General features: G+C 34.9%; 3 protein-coding genes and 1 long non-coding RNA gene across 11 annotated transcripts; 1 reads left to right on the top strand and 3 right to left on the bottom strand.

Annotated features, from left to right (window-relative positions):
- Positions 1 to 1786: 1786 nt before the first annotated feature.
- Positions 1787 to 6205, bottom strand: LOC111368627 (protein FAR-RED IMPAIRED RESPONSE 1-like). 7 transcript variants are annotated; one of them, XR_002698019.1, is made up of 5 exons: positions 6081 to 6205; positions 5450 to 6000; positions 4908 to 5146; positions 4142 to 4261; positions 1787 to 2147 (listed from the first exon to the last, which is right to left on the bottom strand). XR_002698019.1 is itself a non-coding variant. In XM_022989980.1 (3 exons), exons 1-3 carry the CDS (start codon positions 5501 to 5503, stop codon positions 2052 to 2054), a joined length of 270 nt encoding a protein of 89 aa, XP_022845748.1. In that variant the 5' UTR covers positions 5504 to 6192; the 3' UTR covers positions 1787 to 2051. The 7 variants fall into 7 exon arrangements, 2 of the variants coding, with proteins under 2 accessions (XP_022845748.1, XP_022845747.1); XR_002698018.1 differs by having other exon boundaries at positions 5450 to 6192; XR_002698021.1 differs by lacking the exon at positions 4142 to 4261 and having other exon boundaries at positions 5450 to 6192.
- A 2715-nt stretch (positions 6206 to 8920) lies between these two features.
- On the bottom strand, positions 8921 to 11114 carry LOC111368628. Its single transcript, XR_002698023.1, has 2 exons — positions 11009 to 11114; positions 8921 to 10928 (listed from the first exon to the last, which is right to left on the bottom strand). It is a non-coding gene; the product is annotated as an uncharacterized LOC111368628 (long non-coding RNA).
- Positions 11115 to 11672: 558 nt separating this feature from the next.
- Positions 11673 to 15071, top strand: LOC111368626. 2 transcript variants are annotated; one of them, XR_002698017.1, is made up of 4 exons: positions 11673 to 12010; positions 12120 to 12190; positions 12633 to 12703; positions 13822 to 15071. XR_002698017.1 is itself a non-coding variant. In XM_022989978.1 (3 exons), exons 1-3 carry the CDS (start codon positions 11728 to 11730, stop codon positions 12645 to 12647), a joined length of 369 nt encoding a protein of 122 aa, XP_022845746.1. In that variant the 5' UTR covers positions 11673 to 11727; the 3' UTR covers positions 12648 to 13542. The 2 variants fall into 2 exon arrangements, 1 of the variants encoding a protein (XP_022845746.1); XM_022989978.1 differs by lacking the exon at positions 13822 to 15071 and having other exon boundaries at positions 12633 to 13542.
- A 2057-nt stretch (positions 15072 to 17128) lies between these two features.
- On the bottom strand, positions 17129 to 19319 carry LOC111368625 (uncharacterized protein At5g39570-like). The gene is made up of 2 exons (XM_022989977.1): positions 17901 to 19319; positions 17129 to 17437 (listed from the first exon to the last, which is right to left on the bottom strand). The coding sequence occupies exons 1-2, from the start codon at positions 19161 to 19163 to the stop codon at positions 17348 to 17350; spliced, it is 1353 nt and encodes a 450-aa protein (XP_022845745.1). The 5' UTR covers positions 19164 to 19319; the 3' UTR covers positions 17129 to 17347.
- Between the last annotated feature and the right edge of the window lie 325 nt (positions 19320 to 19644).

Here is a 19644-nt window from a genome sequence, read left to right as displayed (position 1 = left end):
GATCAATCAACGTCAATTACACAATCATGTACTCAATTAAAGATGTTTGTCCTAATACTTTAATTGGAAAATATATCATTAATGCCCATTTTAATTCTATGGTAAGTCTAAAATTCAGATTTCCTACAACATATTCCCACTCTAATCTATTGAAATCAGATCCAAAAACAATTATATATATATGGCATATATTGGTAAGGAATCACACCAATAAGATTGCATAAAATTGAAATTCAATTAATAAATTAAATCCACAATAGACAAAACATGATTGAATCTATGAGAAACCTAATAAACGTTAAACCAATCTCACAATAATTCTTGGAATTAAAATTCAATAATTATTTTGATTAATCAATAGAAAAAGCTTGACTGAATCCATAACAAATCTAATAAGAATTGAATTAATCTCAAAACAATCTCATGAAAATAGGAAATCCAAACCTTAAAATCATTTAACAATGAAAATTAGAATTACATGAGTAAAGGATGTTAAAATCATCGATACTAATCGAGTTCCTTCGTGGTTTCACCGAATCTCTTAGTTCCTCATCGTGTTTTTGTGCCAAAAACCAAATAAAATTATGTTTAGAGGGGAAAAATGGCATTCTCCCTCGAATTAAGGCTTAAAATCGTGTGAAAATCACGTTTCCATAAGTGGTTGTATCAAATTAGGAAAGTGAATATTCGGTTACCAGAATGAACCTTGCGTACGCATGGTTCTAATGGTGTATATGCATTGTAGATTTATTTAGGCCACAGTAGTGGATTTTTGAAATCTCGCGCCTGTAGGACAATGAGTAACATATCTTCCTCTAACGATGTTCAATTGAGATGATTCAAGTTGCGTTGAAAAGCTAACTTAAAGGCCTACAACTTTTCTTCAGATATTATCTTCCAATTCGATCGTTTGTCATGTCAGAAATGGGTCCCAATATGAGGCTAAAAATGATGCGTAACTTTTTCGATTGGGAATTGATATGTGATCATACTTTGATAATATTTCATCCCTTTGAGCTCTTTCTTCATCCGCTTGATCTCTATCACTTTCGAATCTTCACCATAATGTTAGGCACAAGTTTGGAGTATTTGCACTTTAGTCTCCGAACTTTTATTTTTTTTCCACTTTGGCCCTTTCCCGCTCTTTTCCCTCAAATTTCACATTTTCTACCAAAATGCAACCTCAATCAAAACATAAGTATAATGAGTGCATTTTGGTATCAAATAATCACACGAATGCAATAAATAAAAAGGGAAAAATATTATATTTTACACTCTTATCATTGCCCATGTTGTCCACGTGGATTTCAGAAATGTTTTGAGGTTGAAAAATAGACATGTAACAAAGGGCGATTATTCAACACTTGTAGTAACAACTGTGAACAATATAGTAACATCAATGAAGTGATGACTGTTGAGAGAAATGAAAAAGTTCAAGATTTGCCAAACATGCTCGAAACTCTGGCCTAAATAATCGAGAAACGAGACGTCAAGTGTAATTGCAAGTGACATTTCACAAGGGAAAATGAAGCTTGGAGTCGAATGGGAAAGAAAAGGGTCCAGCTTGATTATTAGTATTTCCATCAACAGGTTGTTTGGGTTCTATTTGTAATTTAAAGACTTGTGTGACGTTACTATGTACTTTGTATCAAACTAGAATTTTTATTTTAAATGCACTTCTGTTTCTTCATTACATTTTGTCAATTGTATGTGCTTGTTTGCAAACGATGAATGCTAAACATAAGCTGGCTATTTTAGTAAGAAGGAAATTAGTGGCACACTCGAGTTAAATCCAGTGGAAAATAAATTTCATTGAGCACTTGACAGAAAGTACATATACAATTACAAGTCTTTACTAAGTTATAGCTGCACAAGCTGTACACAAATACAATTAAAAGTTGGCGGTGAATGATTAGATGCCATTTTGTTGATGAGGCAACATAGCTGTCTCTCCACTTCCTCTCCCACTCGATTTGAAATTACATTCGTAGCTCTATCAGTTGCCCTTGCACTCAAAAAAAGCCATCTTAGAGAGCGTACTCAATGCTATATCACGAGAGGCACTTTACAACAAAGAGAATGGAGACAGACAAGTAACATGGTTGCTGGTTTCCATTCCACAAGCATGGCCTAATCTGAATTTCTTTCTGCAGCACAAAGAATGACCGTCTTCTAAATACAAATTTTAAAACAAAATGTCAAAGAAATGTGTTTCATGAAAGATATTAACCACTTCACTTGTAATTTGCAGAGACTCTGTAATAGACTACAAAAATAGTGGAAAGGAAGTGTTAATATAAGTAAAACTAAAAAACTTAGATGCAACATCTACACATCAGTTAAAAGTTGGCATCAGATTGCTTCATTTCAGCAACTTTGGCTTCAGATTTGGTTACTTTAACTTGAGAATCCTAAGTTTATTGCTCCGAGGATGAAACAAAAATGTCTATCAAAGTATAAAAAATTTTCAATTTCAAAATGTCCAGCAATATTCTCACTTTGTCCCTTGAACTCACATAAGCCTAGCACTATGAACTTCAAACACCCATTATAGATTTGTCTTTCTCAATCCTGTATGTACACACACTCTACGCACTTGCATGATTGAACATGTATTCACTTCGTCTTCTCTTCTAACTTTTGTCAACTTTCTTTATTACAACATTAATATATAATAAGATGCTTTGCTAAGATCATTAGAATGACGGGGGAAAAAATCCAGACTATCTCCCCTCGCCCACCACAGTGGACATCCTGACCACACCACTCTTTTAAATAAGAATTGATCTACCTAGTAACCCACTCTTTAAACAAACATGCCACAAATAGCTAACAGGAAAGCTTCTTGTAGATAGCATAATTTCCTAAAGGCACCCGCCTGGCAAAGACAATCATTTAATGCAACAACGGTAACATGCTAAATTATTCCAAAAAGTAATCCATCCACGCTAATATGAAAGAGCAGATTATCCCCAGAATGGTTACTGACACACAAAATGGCAAAAAGTTGTGCTCTTAAATGAAAGGCATAATAGACATCAGATGCATGCAACATAGTATAGTCTTAAATATGCTTCAAATTCTTCAATAGACATGTATTCATTATCCATCAAGTCATATGTTTCGATCATCTCTTTGCAACATGCTTCAAATTCTTCAATATTCTGCAAATCATACACCAAGCGATGTATAGCCTCAAATATGCATGCCTTATGAACATGGCATTCGAACTTCTTCGACAACTTTTTCAAACTGTGCCACAAACACTACCTATGCTTTGCATCTTGATCAGTAATTATTCCATGAGTAGCTCTACCGTGCATGCACTGAAACCATGTCTTGAACAGCTACACGAAGGTATCTGTGTCCTCATTCGATAACAATTCACAACCAACAAAGTTGATTGACCGTGATCATTCACGCCAACAAAAGGTACGAATGGCATGTTATATTTGTTAGTGAGATAAGTGGTATTGAATGTAACAATATCGTCAAACTCCATGTATGCCTACCTACACTTATTATCAGACCAAAACACGTTCTTCAGGCAAGACTCGTCATCTAAATCCATACTGAAGTAAAAACTCAAGCATCATGCTTGCATTTTCGAAAAATAACATTGTATTACGACCACATCTCCTTCTCCAAGTCACAATCGCCTTACTTGTTCAATATAATTGCGACGATCCTTTTCCACACACGTCATATTTTCATATCTCCCTACTTCAACAATTGCAGAATTGAAACTTTTGTGCAACGAAATTCCTGCCAAATCTTTCACTTCAAGTTTTCATTTCACAGTTGCACTCAACTCTCTATTGCATCGATACAACCTAGACTTGTAAGGGCTAGTTCGATGGTTATGGTCAAGATGGACTATGTTAATTCTCCACATTCCATTATTAGCTGAAGAAGCAAAGATCATTGCTTTACAATCTGTCTGATTGATTGGATGTTGATTTAAAGAGCTGTTTGCATTATTTGTTTTTCTACCTTCATGACTACATGTCAAGATCACATATTTCAACGGTCCATCGTCCCCCTTTTTCGAGTTTCTTTTTTGAACTGGAAAACCAACATTATAGGTATATCTCTTGTAGAAATCAAACAATTCCTTATCATTGTTGAACATCATGCTCACCTCAAGCACAATCGGCCCATTGTGTCCCAATGTTTCTTCTTCAACCTTGATCACATTCTCTGCAACATTGTCAGTATCGAACTCCAAAACAAGTTCTTCAGTCACATTTTCTCTAATTTCCTACGTTGCAAGAAAATAAGCTTATTGTTAGTCATCACATACACCAATTCCACAATAAAATGTAATTTTAGTTTCACAATTCATATATACTTACAAAACAAAGAATCACCTAATGTTGTAAATATTACATTCCAAATGTGAGTACAATTTATCCTATTTTCCCTATCACATCAAGTTCAACCAAGCAACACCAAATTTTGCACCTTGTACTGCTATGCTCTTCCATTACCCACCTTGTATTTTGCTAGTTCACAATAACCATTTGAAACTTAGATATCAAAGCATGTAACATGTCTATTGAATATCCAACTAAAACAAAACTAGAATGTTCCGAACTGCAGCATGAAACAGCAATTAAAATGTTGTTTGATAATTTTTATGACTGGCAACAGAATTTGAACCGCCGCTACGAGGTTAGGCATTGAACTAAAGGGCATATCTTAGTTCTGATCACCATACTGATTTAAAGGAGAAAAATAAAAATTCACAGAGACGTTCAATTTCATCTATTTTATTCTCAATATTCAGGATTTGTCTAATGAAACATCTAATAACATGTGATAACATGTGCATGAGTAAATTTAGTTGATACAGCTGATATTCGAGTCGAAGCCTTTGAACAGATCGAGACTTTGCAGAGAGATACCTTTAATAACAGGCAAATTTTAGCAAAACTTGTGGCTTCCTCGTTCTAATTTTGATGGCTGGCAACAGAAATGCCCTTCACGACTCCAGTACTTTACCATTTGCAGAGAGATGCCTTCAATAGCTTTCAAATTTTAGCAAAGCTTGTGGCTTCCTCGTTCGAATTTAAATGGCTGGCAACAGAAAAGCCCTTCACAACTCTAGTAGCTTACTGTGAAATCTAATAGTGCGGCCGGCCGTCTGACGGAAAGGATGGGCAAGACAACGGATGTAATATATGCAGCCAAAGAAGGGAATGGAATGGGAAAATTGGGGGAAATGAGGTAGGTTTTCCCCCGGAGGGAAATGATAATTTTCAATTATCGATTGGAAAAAAAAAGAATTTAAATTATTAATATTTTTATTGTAGTAATTAATCGATCTTTTTGAACCAAAGTAAGCACAGAATTGATCAATGATGAAGGAATGATACAAGGCATTGTACTGAACAAAATATGGCATCATTTTGAAACGAAATCAACATAGATTTGGAAGAAACCCTACCAGATGGAGATAATCCCCGCGGCCGGAGGGTGATGCAAGGTATCGACACCGCATTTGGCCGAGCTGCAGATCTGGTTCTCAACTGGGAATTCGAAAAGTTCAACGATTTCTACGTCGATAAACGGGAGGTATTCATCAACTGCTTGCAGGTTTATCCCTTAACTCTCGTATGTCTATAACTATATCTTAAGTAAACAATCAAATTTTTTTATATATTTTTTTAATGTTTTGATTTAAGATTCGTGTGATTTTGTTGGTTTAAGTATTTAATTTTATACAAGCTTGAAAATAGGCATTAATTTGATTTGAATTTAAACTTGGGGCTCTATGTGTATGAAAGAAATTAGTTAAGAGTAATGGGAAATTTAAACTACTTCTAAAACATACTCTTAATTTTTAGGAGAACGGAAACAAGGGACGGAGGAATGGAGGCGGTGGGATAGGGTGGGATAGAGGGTACTTCCCTTTATTAACGTAGAAACCGTCGAACTTTTCTCAGTGTTGTGCTTGGTTGATAATCTAGCCAGTTGTAAACAGTAGAGGAATTGTACCTGCAAGATGAATTTTAATTTGAGCACGATGTTGATTAAGGCGGACTAACTTGTTGATTAACAAGTATACGAAAAATTACGATTTGGGCTCATAAAATACTAGGAGACATAGGAATCCAAGTATGAATATAAGATGAGGAGAGTGTTGAAGGAGCCATTTTGCTCTCATTAAACTGATGTTGACCGTGCTTCCTTTAGTGGTGAGATGGCATGAAGTAGAATAACAACATTTAAGTGGACATTGATTTTTGTTGGATGGTTTAAAAGAATATTTTAGGCATATTCCAAATTGTCATGCGATATGACCTTGGAATGAATTAAAATGTTCTTTGTTTAATAAGAATCTCCTTGGTATATTCGTCTTTAGTTAGTTCATAATTATTTTGTATAGAGCCCTATTTCTCATAGATCTACTGAGATCATCTCGGGTAAACTATAACATGTTATAGAAGAAAATGATTGAGTTGATTATGGATCCAAGTTAATATTCAACACCTTCATGGCTTGTTCGATAACTTGGACTATCGACAGGATTAAACGAGATAAAGAAGTTAAAATATTGTCTATCTTATTGTATGGTGTTAACCAAACGTGTTGTTAAGGTTGTAGGGACAAGAACTTGCGACTAAGTTGTGTACCAAGGGAGATAAGTATTTAGAACATTAAGCCTCTCTTTGACATCCATTAAATCAAAACTTTTTTTTTCTCAAACCCATTATCAACCATAATATATGATAAAATATTTTGAACTTAAACCCAAATATTTTTCCTATTTTTTAACCACACATTTTTAAGAAAAATAAAAAATCACTATTTAAAAACTCTTTTCACGCCAAAAAAATCATTAAAATGGATGCCAAACAGGGGCTTAGATTCATCCATCTTTCAAATTGTGTTTTATTTACACTGGATTTGTTTTGGAATTTTGCTTTAATATCTTGTTTTGTGCTCTAATAATGACTATTGTTACATTAAATGATCATTTTGGTTAAAATGTATCGATATAATTCTTGTTAATTATAAGCTGCTTTTTTTTCTTTTTTGGTGCCGAGAGAAGAATTGAATTACTGAAAAAGAGGGGCAGTAAAGATAGAGTGTTTTTACCTCTGTGACTGAATTTAGTGGGAGATTATGTAGGAGGTGTAAACCGGGCTGTTTTGTTGCCCAGTGCCAGTCTCACATGCTTTCACTCTTTTTATTTTTATTTTTGTTTTATTTTGTCCCCCTTCTTTGCTTAGCTTTCTTTTCTTTTTTCAATACCAGACCTGTTAGGCTGCGGAGACCTCCAGATTGGCACGGCTCTTACTGTGCTACGCTGCCCGGGCCAGTGATGGAACACAAGATTGAGGCCCTGTTTGAGCACCATTTTTTGGGGGGAAAATAGGTTTCGGAATAGCGATTGTTTGGAAAATGTGTGGTTAAAATAGAGAAAGTTTCGAGTTTATGTATAAAATTAATTTATGGCAAAATGTGTGGTTAATATGAGTCTTGGAAAAAAAAAATATAGTTTTGAGGAAATTGAAGCTCAAACGTAGGTGGAATATTTTACCTCAAGAGAGTGAACTTAGTGACTAGATGATGGACATAAGAAAGGAAAATGTTATGTGTACACAATGCATTACATCCCCTCACATGGTGGGATCCTCACACAATAAATATTTGTGGACCCTCTATGTGAGAGGAGTGTAATGCATTGTGTGCACTATGTAGCATTTGCCAGAAAGGAAATACTTGGTCATCATTATTCCAGAATTGTGAAGAAGCTGATTTCTCATGATCTTTATATATCTAATGTAAGTTTTCCATGGGCTGTCACGGTTCACTTGTTGTTTCTCTTGTATTAATTTATGTGGGTTCAGACATTTTCTGAAAATTCTGCATATTTCATTCACTCGTGTTAAAACTCCGAAAACAACTAGGGGATTGTAGTTTCTTCTTTTACAGACCTTGCTGTCATCTGCCCTTTTTCACGACGAAACTCTCAAAAGAATAGTTCATGCTTGGGTGGCTAATCTGGAGTTCCTATGTTGTCGTACTGCCCAAGTTCAGACAAGCGCAACATATGCTGATGTTCATCCCAGGAGACAACCTTGTTACTTGGGAGGAATATATAGATTTATACCCGAGCACTCTTGCTGCAATGTGAGCCCTACTTTTTATTTTTAAGATGAAAGTGATGAATTTCTTTATGTTATGCTTGTTTACGAAATAAGAACCGGTCAAGTAATGCTCATCTATTACCAAAAACAAGGCATTTAAGAATGTTATTAGGAATGCCGTGCAGATCAAGTCTAGTCTCACTTTCCCTTCACAATGATCAAGAATACACATTCTCATTTTGTCAGGCGAAGATATACCATAAAAGGGTTTTTAGATGCACATAGTTCCAAGGTATTCAACAACAACTAGTTTTATTACAGGATACCTCGTAATGTTCATTATCGATCTATTATGCACGCCTCTGCACCTAGCATTGGTGATCTTCAAAAGGTAAACTCTATCATGACCATGACTGAGGGTTGAAAACTGATTCATGTAGCTTGCAAATCAGACTTCATTCCCTATTTGAAGTTTAGTTTTTTGGTTGCATATTGATCCCTTCCTGTCAAATAATATGTTCACAACTCTAGAAGCTGAATGATAACACTTAGTTTTCGTGCACGGAGTGCAATTAGCTGCAAGTAAGATAGTAGCACCTATTCGATTACATTTTCCACTTCTTGAAAACATGAAACAACTCCCATTTCTTTTTCTTCAAATTAAATTATTCAAATTCTTTATTAATACTAACAATAATTTACAGACAAACTGAAAATTAAATGAGAGTAAATTACGAAAGATCTTGACAAAATTAATTTTTCAATAACATTAAAGAAGATTTCTTAATTCGTGTGAAAAAACGAAACAAATCTATATAATTAAGACGAAGAGAGTATTATATTTTATTGATTATGGATACAATCCAATATGCTAAAGAACTCAACATGAATACCATTTAAAACAAAAAATGCCTAACTCCTTATTTTATTTCATCTTGCCCGCTCATCGAGGAACGATTTTTTTGTTTACTCATCATAGTGCTTCTTGTGGTGATGGTGGGACTTGTGGCGTTTCTTCTTCTCCTCATCCTCGTCCTCATCAGAATTAACATTACTTCCTTGTCATTCGAGATCGCAAAGGACAGAAAAATTATGATGTACCGTAATCTAACAATTGATTATTGTTCTCTTTAAATGATAGATTCAAACTAAAACAAAAAAGTTAAAATTGATCATTCAACTAGTATCTATTCTGCGACTCCACACCATCAAAGATTAATAAACAAGTAAAAATAAGCCAAAATGTGAGAATCTGATTGTGTGGGCTGCACATATTTCTTTAAGAACGTTCAAATTCGATTATCACTACATATAAATAGAAACAAAAATTAACAGTCATGCTCAAGATAGGAACTAATTAAATCATAGGATTAGTCAACCAAACCCGTGATCATTGATGTTACATTTGATTGAGAAAATTGAATAACAATTAACAATGTTAAGGAATAATGTATGAAATAACGTTCTTTATGTTGTCTATGCATATAATTCATGAATATCAAGAACTAGAAAGAAACTCACATATTTTTTGCTGCCATAGTCGGTGTCATCATCATCACACCTCGTATAGCTTGTCTTCCTATAGTCATCTTCCTCGGACCTTCCATAACTAGGCCTTTCATGACCCTCAGTATCATAAGGCGCCCTTCCATACTTGGGCCTCTCCTCATCATACTCGAAGCCTTTAAACAAATCGAGACTTTGCAGAGAGATACCTTCAATAGCAGGCAAATTTTAGCAAAGCTTGTGGCTTCCTCGTTCAAATTTTTATGGCTGCCAACAGAAATGCCCTTCACGACTCCAGTAGTTTACCATTTGTAGAGAGATACCTTCAATAGCTTTCAAATTTTAGCAAAGCTTGTTCTTCCTCGTTCTAATTTAAATGGCTGGCAACAGAAATGCCCTTCACGACTCCAGTAAGCTTACTGTGAAATCTAATAGTGCGGCCGGCCGTCTGACGGAAAGGATGGGCAAGACAACGGATGTAATATATGCTGCCAAAGAAGGGAATGGAATGGGAAAATTGGGGGAAATGAGGTAGGTTTTCCCCCGGAGGGAAATGATAATTTTCAATTATCGATTGGAAAAAAAAAGAATTTAAATTATTAATATTTTTATTGTAGTAATTAATCGATCTTTTTGAACCAAAGTAAGCACAGAATTGATCAATGATGAAGGAATGATACAAGGCATTGTACTGAACAAAATATGGCATCATTTTGAAACGAAATCAAAATATATTCGGAAGAAACCCTACCAGATGGAGATAATCCCCGCGGCCGGAGGGTGATGCAAGGTATCGCCACCACATTTGGCCGAGCTGCAGATCTGGTTCTCAACTAGGAATTCGAAAAGTTCAACGATTTCTACGTCGATAAACCGGAGGTATTCATCACCTGCTTCCAGGTTTATTCCTTAATTCTCGTATGTCTATAACTATATCTTAGGTAAACAATCATTTTTGTTATGTTTTGATTTAAGATTCGTGTGATTTTGTTGGTTTAAGTATTTAATTTTACACAAGCTTGAAAATAGGCATCAATTTGATTTGAATTTAAACTGAGGGCTCTATGTGTATGAAAAAAATTAGTTAAGAGTAATGGGAAATTTAAACTACTTCTAAAACATACTCTTCATTTTTAGGAGAACGGAAACAAGGGGAGGAGGGATGGGGCAGTGGGACAGGGCGGGGTAGAGGGTATTTCGACTACTTCTGAAACTGGAATAACATAGAATACTTCCCTTTATCAACGTAGAAACCGTCGAACTTTTCTGAGTGTTGTGCTTGGTTGATAACCTAGTCGGTTGTAAACAGTAGAGAAATTGTACCTGCAAGATGAATTTTAGTTTGAGCGCGACGTTGATTAAGGCGGACTAACTTGTTGATTAACAAGTATACGAAAAATTACGATTTGGGCTCATAAATTACTAGGAGACATAGGAATCCAAGTATGAATATAAGATGAGGAGAGTGTTATTGGAGGAGTCATTTTGCTCTTATTAAACTGATGTTGACAGTGCTTCCTTCAGTGGTGAGATGGCATGAAGTAGAATAACAACATTTAAGTGGACAGTGATTTTTGTTAAGTTGGATGGTTTAAAAGAATATTTTAGGCATATTCCAATTTGTCATGGTATTTGTTGATAGACGACTTTGGCATTATTCAAAATGTTCTTTGTTTAATAAGAATCTCCTTGGTATATTCCTCTTTAGTTAGTTCATAATTATTTTGTAAAGAGTCCTATTTATTATAGATCTAATGAGATCATCTCGGGTAAGCTATAACATGTTATAGAAGAAAATGATTGAGTTGATTATGGACCCAAGTTACTATTCAACACTCATAGCCGGTCCTGCTACGAGACTATTGAAGCTGGGGCCTTGGGCCCAAAATCTAAGGGAGCCTATTTTTGTTCCAAAAATTTATTTATTTATTATTATTATTTATTTATTATTATTATTTTTTTTTTTGTAAATATAGAGGATCCATTCCATTCATTATTTTCTTCTAGGCCCAAAATCGGATGGGCCTACTTTTCTCCCAAATATATATATATATATATATTAAATGAGGAAAATTGGAAAATTGGATTTTATATTTCATTCCTCCTCTCCTCTTCGACAACTATGATGTCCAACTCGACCTCTGCCTCCAATCCAACTCCAAGAATCATTGGATTGACGACGGCGACTCGACAACAACCTCATTTCCTTGGCCAACCCTACTTATCTTCTTCATGCCAGTTCCCAAATATCACTCCCTTCCCTTTACTCTTCACAAATCACAAAAACAAGAAGTTACCCATTTTCAACCCTAAAGGCCTAATTTATTGCCCTTTTTCAGTGTTTGTTACCTCTCTTTTTTGTGCGGATCGTCAATTTATTGTCTGTCCTCTTCGATTTGATCATGGTATATTTATTATGTAATTAATTTTTTCTTGTCAAGATTCATGACTAAGTAAACTCCTTGAAAAATTACAACTTCTCTTACTTAGCCTGTGTATGTGGTTTTATTTCAGGTAGATTGATGTTAAGAAGGGCCTTTGACTACATTTATCTCAATCAGAGTGTTGTTGTCTTGCTGATGAAGGTTTGACTCATTTTTCCTTTGGTTGTGCTTTCCAACTCTTGTGTTTCTTCTATTTTATTACTATTGACAAATAAAAATATATATTAATTAGCAAAGATGTTATATGTCAGTTGTCGTGTTGCTAATGATATATTTGATGAACTGCCAAATCCCAAATGGAGCCATAACATTATTACATAAATCATACGTAGTAGTCCAGTAACCAGATTTTGTTTTCCTTTACTTGTGCTCATGTTCAATCGTATATTATTTGAAGACCTTATGCACTTGGTTGGTGCCATAAATATTTTAGGTTTGTTGTTTTTGTGAGATATGTCAGTAGTGAGGTGAACAATATCAACTGGAATGAATTTTGTCTATGGTTTGGTTTGGTTTCCACTTTTTGATTTTGGTTTCCACTTTGGGTATTATATTGGTGGTTGCTGCCAAATTTTTATTTCAGGCTTGTGAATTGTGACAGCAGAATTCTCAACGGCATGATTCCATCATTTTTGTCGAAATTATACTTTTCAGGTAAGTAATGGCTTGCCCTAACTTGTTATTAAATATATTGGAAATATTTAAAGGTTTGTCGGCTTATATGATTGGTTATTGTAGGATCAATTGCACAAGCGCACATAGTAACTATATTGAAAACTTTTAATTGTGAAATGATTGAAATATTTTGTGAAAAAAAGTTTCTCCAATTGAAGTTGATCAAGACTTACCTTTGAACAACTATATCACAAGAAAAATTGAACGGATTAGCTATGTTATTAATAGATAAAGAAATAGTTGAATAACTAAATTATTCAGATTTGATTAATGTTTTTACCTCTAAAACAGCAAGGCAAATAGTGTTTAAATGATTATTTGAAACGTTGTTAGTTTAGTTATTTTATAATACAAATCTTTTGTATAATATATTTATTTTTTGTTTTACTATTAAGTTTTAAGTTAGCGATATGTTGTATAATACACAATAGGTTTTGTTGGATTTTGCATTTAAGTTGATTTTGGTGGCCTAATTTTTGGAGTTCGCCCCTGGCCCCAAAAATCACAGGACCGACGCTATCAACACCTTCATGTCTTGTTTGATAACATGGAGTCTTGAAAGGATTAAACGGTATAGAGAAGTTAAAATATTGTCTATTGTATTGTGTAGCGTTAACCAAACATATCGTTAAGGTTTTAGGGACAAGAACGTGTGACTTGAGTTGTGTATCAAGAGGGATAATTATTCAGAACATTAAGCCCCTCCTTGGCATCCATTAGATCAAAACTCTTTTTTCTCAAACTCATTTTCAATCATAAATTCATATAATAAAATATTTTGAACTTAAACCCAAATTTTTTTCCTATTTTTTAACCACACATTCTTAAAAAAAAAATAAAAAACACTATTTTGAAATTCATTTCCCGCCAAAAAACTCATTAAAATGGGTGTCAAACAGGGGCTTAGATTCATCCATCTTTCAAATTGTGTTTATTTACACTGGATTTGTTTTGGAATTTTGCTTTAATATCATCTTGTTTTGTGCTCTAATAATGACTATTGTTAAATTAAAGGATCAGTTTTGTTAAAATGTACCGATACAACTCGTGTTAATTATAAGCTGCTTTTTATTTTTATTTTTATTTTTTTGGTGCAGAGAGAAGAATTCAATGACTGAAAAAGAGGGGTAGCAAAGATGAAGTGTTTTTACCTCAGAGACTGAATTTAGTGGGAGATTATGTAAGAGGCTGTTTTGTTGCCCAGTGCCGGTCCCACATGCTTTCACTCTTTTTATTTTTATTTTTGTTTTATTTTGTCCCCCTTCTTTGCTTAGCTTTCTTTTCTTTTTTCAATACGAGACCTGTTAGGCTGCGGAGCCCTCCAGACTGGCACGGCTCTTACCGTGCTATTAGTGATGACAATGGGCCGAGTCGATCTTTTAACCCACGAGGCGAGCTCGGCTTGGCCCACGAGCTCACGGGCTGAGTCTAGTCTAGCCGAGCCCACGAGCTCATGATTTTTTAATTTTTTTTTGATAAATTTGCACGTTTTATTTTTTTTTTTTTAAATTCATATTTTTTGACGAGCACACGAGCTCGGCTAGTGGGCTCGTCAAAATGGCTTGTGGGCTCAACAAGCTGAGCAGGCTCGACTCGTGGGATTAAGCCCTTGCTTGGCTCGGGCTCGTCATTTGATGAACCCGAACCGTCCATGAGTCTAGTTTTGACGAGTTTGACATTCCTACGTGCTACACTGCCTGGGCCAGTGATGGAACAGAAGATTGAGGCCCTGTTTAGGCACCATTTTTTGGGGGAAAATAGGTTTTGGAATAGTGATTGTTTGGAAAATGTGTGGTTAAAATAGGGAAAAGTTTCGAATTTACATATAAAATTAATTTATGAGAGAATGTGAGTTTTGGAAAAAGAAAATTAATTTTGAGAAAAATGAAGCTAGGAGGAATATTTTACCTCAAGAGAGTGAATTTAGTGACTAGATGATGGACATAAGAAAGTACTTGGTCATCATTATTCCAGAATTGCTAAGAATCCGATTTCTCATGGTCTTTCTTTATATATCTAATGTAAGTTTTCTATGGGCTGTCACGGTTCACTTGTGGATCATGTGTTGTTTCTCTAGTATTAATTTATGTGGGTTCAGACATTTTCTGAAAATTTCTGCATATTTCATTCTCTTTTACCGAACATGCTGTCCATCTGCCCTTCTTCACGATGAAACTCTCAAAAGAATAGTTCATGTTTGGGCGGCTAATCTGGAGTTCCTACGTTGTTGTATTGCCCAAGTTCAGACAGAGCCGGAGCCAATTTCAAATTGGGATCCTATATTTTGATTCTCCTTGTAAAGAGTTTTAACCTATTTAATGGAGATTAAACTCTTGTTTGAATCCAATTTTTCATCAAAATACATTATTCATAGTGATTTGACACTATTTCAATAATACATTTTTCAATAAAATAATATTACACACAAACTCAAAATTTTTCCTTATTTTTTAATCATACATTATCCATCGTAACATTATTTGAAAATGCATTTTTATTTTTGAGAAAAATGGGGTTCAAACAACCCTTAAAATCAAAATTTTAGTAGATTTTGATAGAAGTAGAAAAAATATATGGATTTAAAGTTTTTGGAACCCATAAAATATGTTATTAAAATTAATTGTCAATTTTGACTTAAATTAAAATCTGGATTTTATTTATACTAAACATGGGCTTAATATAATTATAAAGAATCTAACACAGACAACTAAGTCCCAAAAAATGTCAAATTTCAACCAGCAATACAAATTACAAGTAAATTTTGGCAAATAGAATTATAATGTAATGACAAAGGAGTATGCTCATTTGTATAATTATTTTCTCACTACAACCATTTCAAATAAAATTGAATATGCATTTGAGTGATTTATGTACAAAATTAGAGAATGTGACTGCAAAAGATAGTGTAATAAAATAATGAAAATGATGATATACAAACGAGCTTCTAATTTGATATTAATTTATAAGAAATTAACTTAAAATAAGAGGTATTTGAATGAAAAATAACAAAGAATTACTAAATTCAAAATACTTTCAATAAATATCTAAAAAATATTATTATCATGAGATTAAAACAAAACAATATAATAACAATCTATATATTTTGCAGTATATGTTTTGAAGATAAGAGAAAAAGAAAGAAAGTAAGGCGGTAACAATAATAGCGAGATCAAACAAAATTGCATGGAATTTTCAAAATTTTAATTCAAAGAGAAATAATTTATATCTTGTTGGGTTGAAAAAATAATGATGGGTGATTGTTGGACATAGAATTTGAAAAGACAAAGAGACATTTTGTTTGGTTAAAAAAGAAAATGAATATTTGGAAGATAAAGTGTCAACTTAATTATAAATATGGAAAGTAATGTTTGTGATAAATAAATGTAAGTAATAAGTTTGTTGCCATATATATTTTAAAGATTTTTGTATTTTCAACTTTTATTAGTTTCTTACGCTTGCATACGATAATTCTATTTTCAGAATTTCATAAATATAATTTTTATTTTTCTTCAACTAATGAATTAACTTTACATAATTTGGAACCCTCACTAAAACGGGACATTAGGCGATCGCCTACTTCGCCTACACTCAAGGCCACCACTGAGTTCAGACAAGAGCAACATATGCTGATGTTCATCCCAGGAGAACCTTGTTACTTGGGAGGAATATATGGATTTATGCCCCAGCACTCTTGCTGCAATGTGAGCCCTACTTTTCATTTTTAAGATGAAAGTGAGCAATTTCTTTATGTTATGCTTATTTATGAAGTAGGAACTGGTCGAGATAATGTTTATCTATTACCAAAAACAAGGCATTTAGAATATTATTAGGAATGCCGTGCAGATCAAGTCTAGTCGCACTTTTGCTCCACAATAATCAAGAACGCACATTCTCATTCTGTCAAACAAAGATATACTATAAAAGGTTCTTTAGATGCACACAGTTCCAAGGTATCAACAACAACTAGTTTTATTATGGAATACCTTGTGATGTTCATTAACGATCTATTATGCACGCCTTTGCACCTAGCATTGGTGATCTTCAAAAGGTAAACTCTATCATGACCGTAACTGAGGGGTGAAAACTGATTCATGTAGCTTGCAAATCAGACTTTGTTCCCTACTTGAAGTTTAGGTTTTTGGTGGCATATTGATCCCTTCCTGTCAAATGATATGTTCACAACTCTAGAAGCTGAATGATAACACTTGGTTTTCGTGCACGGAGTGCAATTAGCTGCAAGTAAGACAGTAGCACCTATTCGATTACATTTTCCACTTCTTAAAAACAATGGAACAACTCCAATTTCTTTTTCTTCAAATTAAATTATTCAAATTCTTTATTAATACTAACAATAATTTACTACTACAAACTGAAAATTAAATGAAGGTAAATTAGGAAAAATCTTAACAAAAATTAATTTTTCAATAACATTAAAGAAGATTTCTTAATCTGTATGAAAAACGAAACACGTCTATATAATTAAGACGAAGAGAGTATAATATTTTATTGAGTGTGGATACAATCCAATATGCTAAAGAACTCAACATGAATACCACTTAAAACAAAAAAATGCCTAACTCATTTTATTTCATCTTGCCCGCTCATCGAGGAACGATTTTTTGTTTACTCATCATAGTGCTTCTTGTGGTGATGGTGGGACTTGTGGCGATTCTTCTTCTCATCCTTGTCCTCATCAGAATTATCATTACTTCCCTGTAATTCAAGATCACAAAGGACAGAAAAATTATGATGTACCGTAACCTAACAATTGACTAATATTCTCTTTAAATGAGAGATTCGAACTAAAACAAAAAAGTTAAAATTGATCATTCGACTAGCATCAATTCTGCCACTCCACACCATCCAAGATTAATAAACAAATAAAAATAAGCCAAAATGTGAGAATCTGATTGTGTGGGCAACACATTTTTCTTTAAGAACGTTCAAATTCGATTTTCACTACATATAAATAGAAACAAAAATCTACAATCATGCTCAAGATAGGAACTAATTAAATCATAGGATTAGTCAACCAAACCCATGAACATGGTTGTTACATTTGATTGAGAAAATTGAATAACAATTATCATTGTTAAGGAATAATGTATGAAAATAACGTTCTTTATGTTGTCTATGCATAGAACTCACGAAAATCAAGAACTAGAAAGAAACTCACATATTTTTTGCTGCCATGGTCGTTGTCATCATCGTCACGCCTCGTATAGCTTGTCTTCCTATAGTCATCTTCCTCGGACCTTCCATAACTAGGCCTTTCATGACCCTCAGTATCATAACTCACCATTCCATACTTGGGCCTCTCCTCACCATACTCGTGCCTCTCGGGCTTCCGACCATACCCACCCGTCCCGTATCCACCACCACCACTATCCCCTTCCCCGTAGCTATTCTTCTTCCCATAACCACCCGATTCATGCTCCTTGGACTCGATCCTTCGCCCACACCCAGATCCATATCCACAACCACTCTCCTCTTCCCCATAGCTATTATTCTTTCCATACCCACCCGATCCATACTCTTCGGACTCAATCTTCTGCCCGTACCCAGACCCGTATCCAGAACCGGTCTCATCGAGCTCATTTTTCCTTCTAAATCCCTCCGATCCACTATACTCAGACCCTGATTTCCGCACATGCCCATATCCATATTCCAAGTTGGGCTCCTTGAATTCACTCTCCTTCCCATATCCCTCCAATCCGCTATACTCGGACCCTGATTTCCGCCCATACCCAGATCCATATTCTGAGGTGTGTTCCTTGTATTCACTCTTCTTCCCATATCCCTCCGATCCACTATACTCGGATCCTGGTTTTCGCCCATGGCCAGATCCATATTCCAAGGTGGGATCCTCGTATTCACTCTTCTTTCCATAGCCGGATCCCAAACTGGGATTCTCATACTCGGGTGTGCGCCCGTAACCAGATCCGTACTCTGAAGTGGGCTTCGATTTCCGACCATATCCGGATCCAACTTCCGAAGTGGGCATCTCATGACCGGGCTTCCGGCCATATCCAGGTCCATCATGTACCGATTCAGGCGTCTTATACTCAGTCTTCCCTCCATACCCGGACCCATATTCGGATCCTCCTCCAGGTCTGTTTCCTCCAGCCCCACCACCACCACTACCGTACAAATTCTGGTCCGGTCTGGTCTTCCGTCGGGCGTAACTCTTGTACTCATTGTCTAGAGCCTCATCAGCATAGGCAGACGGCTCATCATAGGAGTTATATTGTGGGCGGTCGTATTCGAACCCCTCAGAAGCAGATGTGGTGATGGGGTAACAGATCACCTCAGACGGAGGCATTGCCCGACCGTACGTCAAATCGATGTCATATCCTCCTCCATAAGGGGTCGGATCAAATTCATTGAAATCATCAACATTGTCGCCGGTATCACGCTGGCCTTTCGGATAGTATGACATTTTTTGCTTTCCTTTGATCGAGATAGTCCGGTAGACACCCAAATTTATTACAGGAATTACTAGTTTTGCAGGAGATAGATGGTAGATTTACCGTTTCGAAGGTGAGGGGTCTGCGGCGAGTTCATTGGATCAGCTACAAAACTTTGTCATTCAAACTCCCGCCAGATAGGGAAATTGAGAATTTTCACTTTTAAACGTTAATTTTTAACGGATTGGGTCTTATTTTTAAAACTGAAAATATTTACCCTCTCGTCTTATGTTGTTGCTAATTTTCTATGCCAATAATTTGCTTACTCGACTTCTATGGAATCATAATTCGACAAGAGATTCAAGAATGTTTGCACAAATACGTATAATACTGAAAAATAAATTAAATTCACACTCCAAAGTGGGGTGAACGCGATTCATTTTGGATAGTTTAAACTATATTTTTAACTCAAATTATTTTATGAAGTCTGAATTTTTTTTAAACAAATCAAAT

This window comes from Olea europaea, chromosome 19 (genome assembly GCF_002742605.1).
Source record: "Olea europaea var. sylvestris chromosome 19, O_europaea_v1, whole genome shotgun sequence".
NCBI lineage: Eukaryota > Viridiplantae > Streptophyta > Magnoliopsida > Lamiales > Oleaceae > Olea > Olea europaea.
The sequence above is the reverse complement of the archived record's forward strand: the minus strand, read 5'-3'. Positions and strand labels throughout refer to the sequence as shown.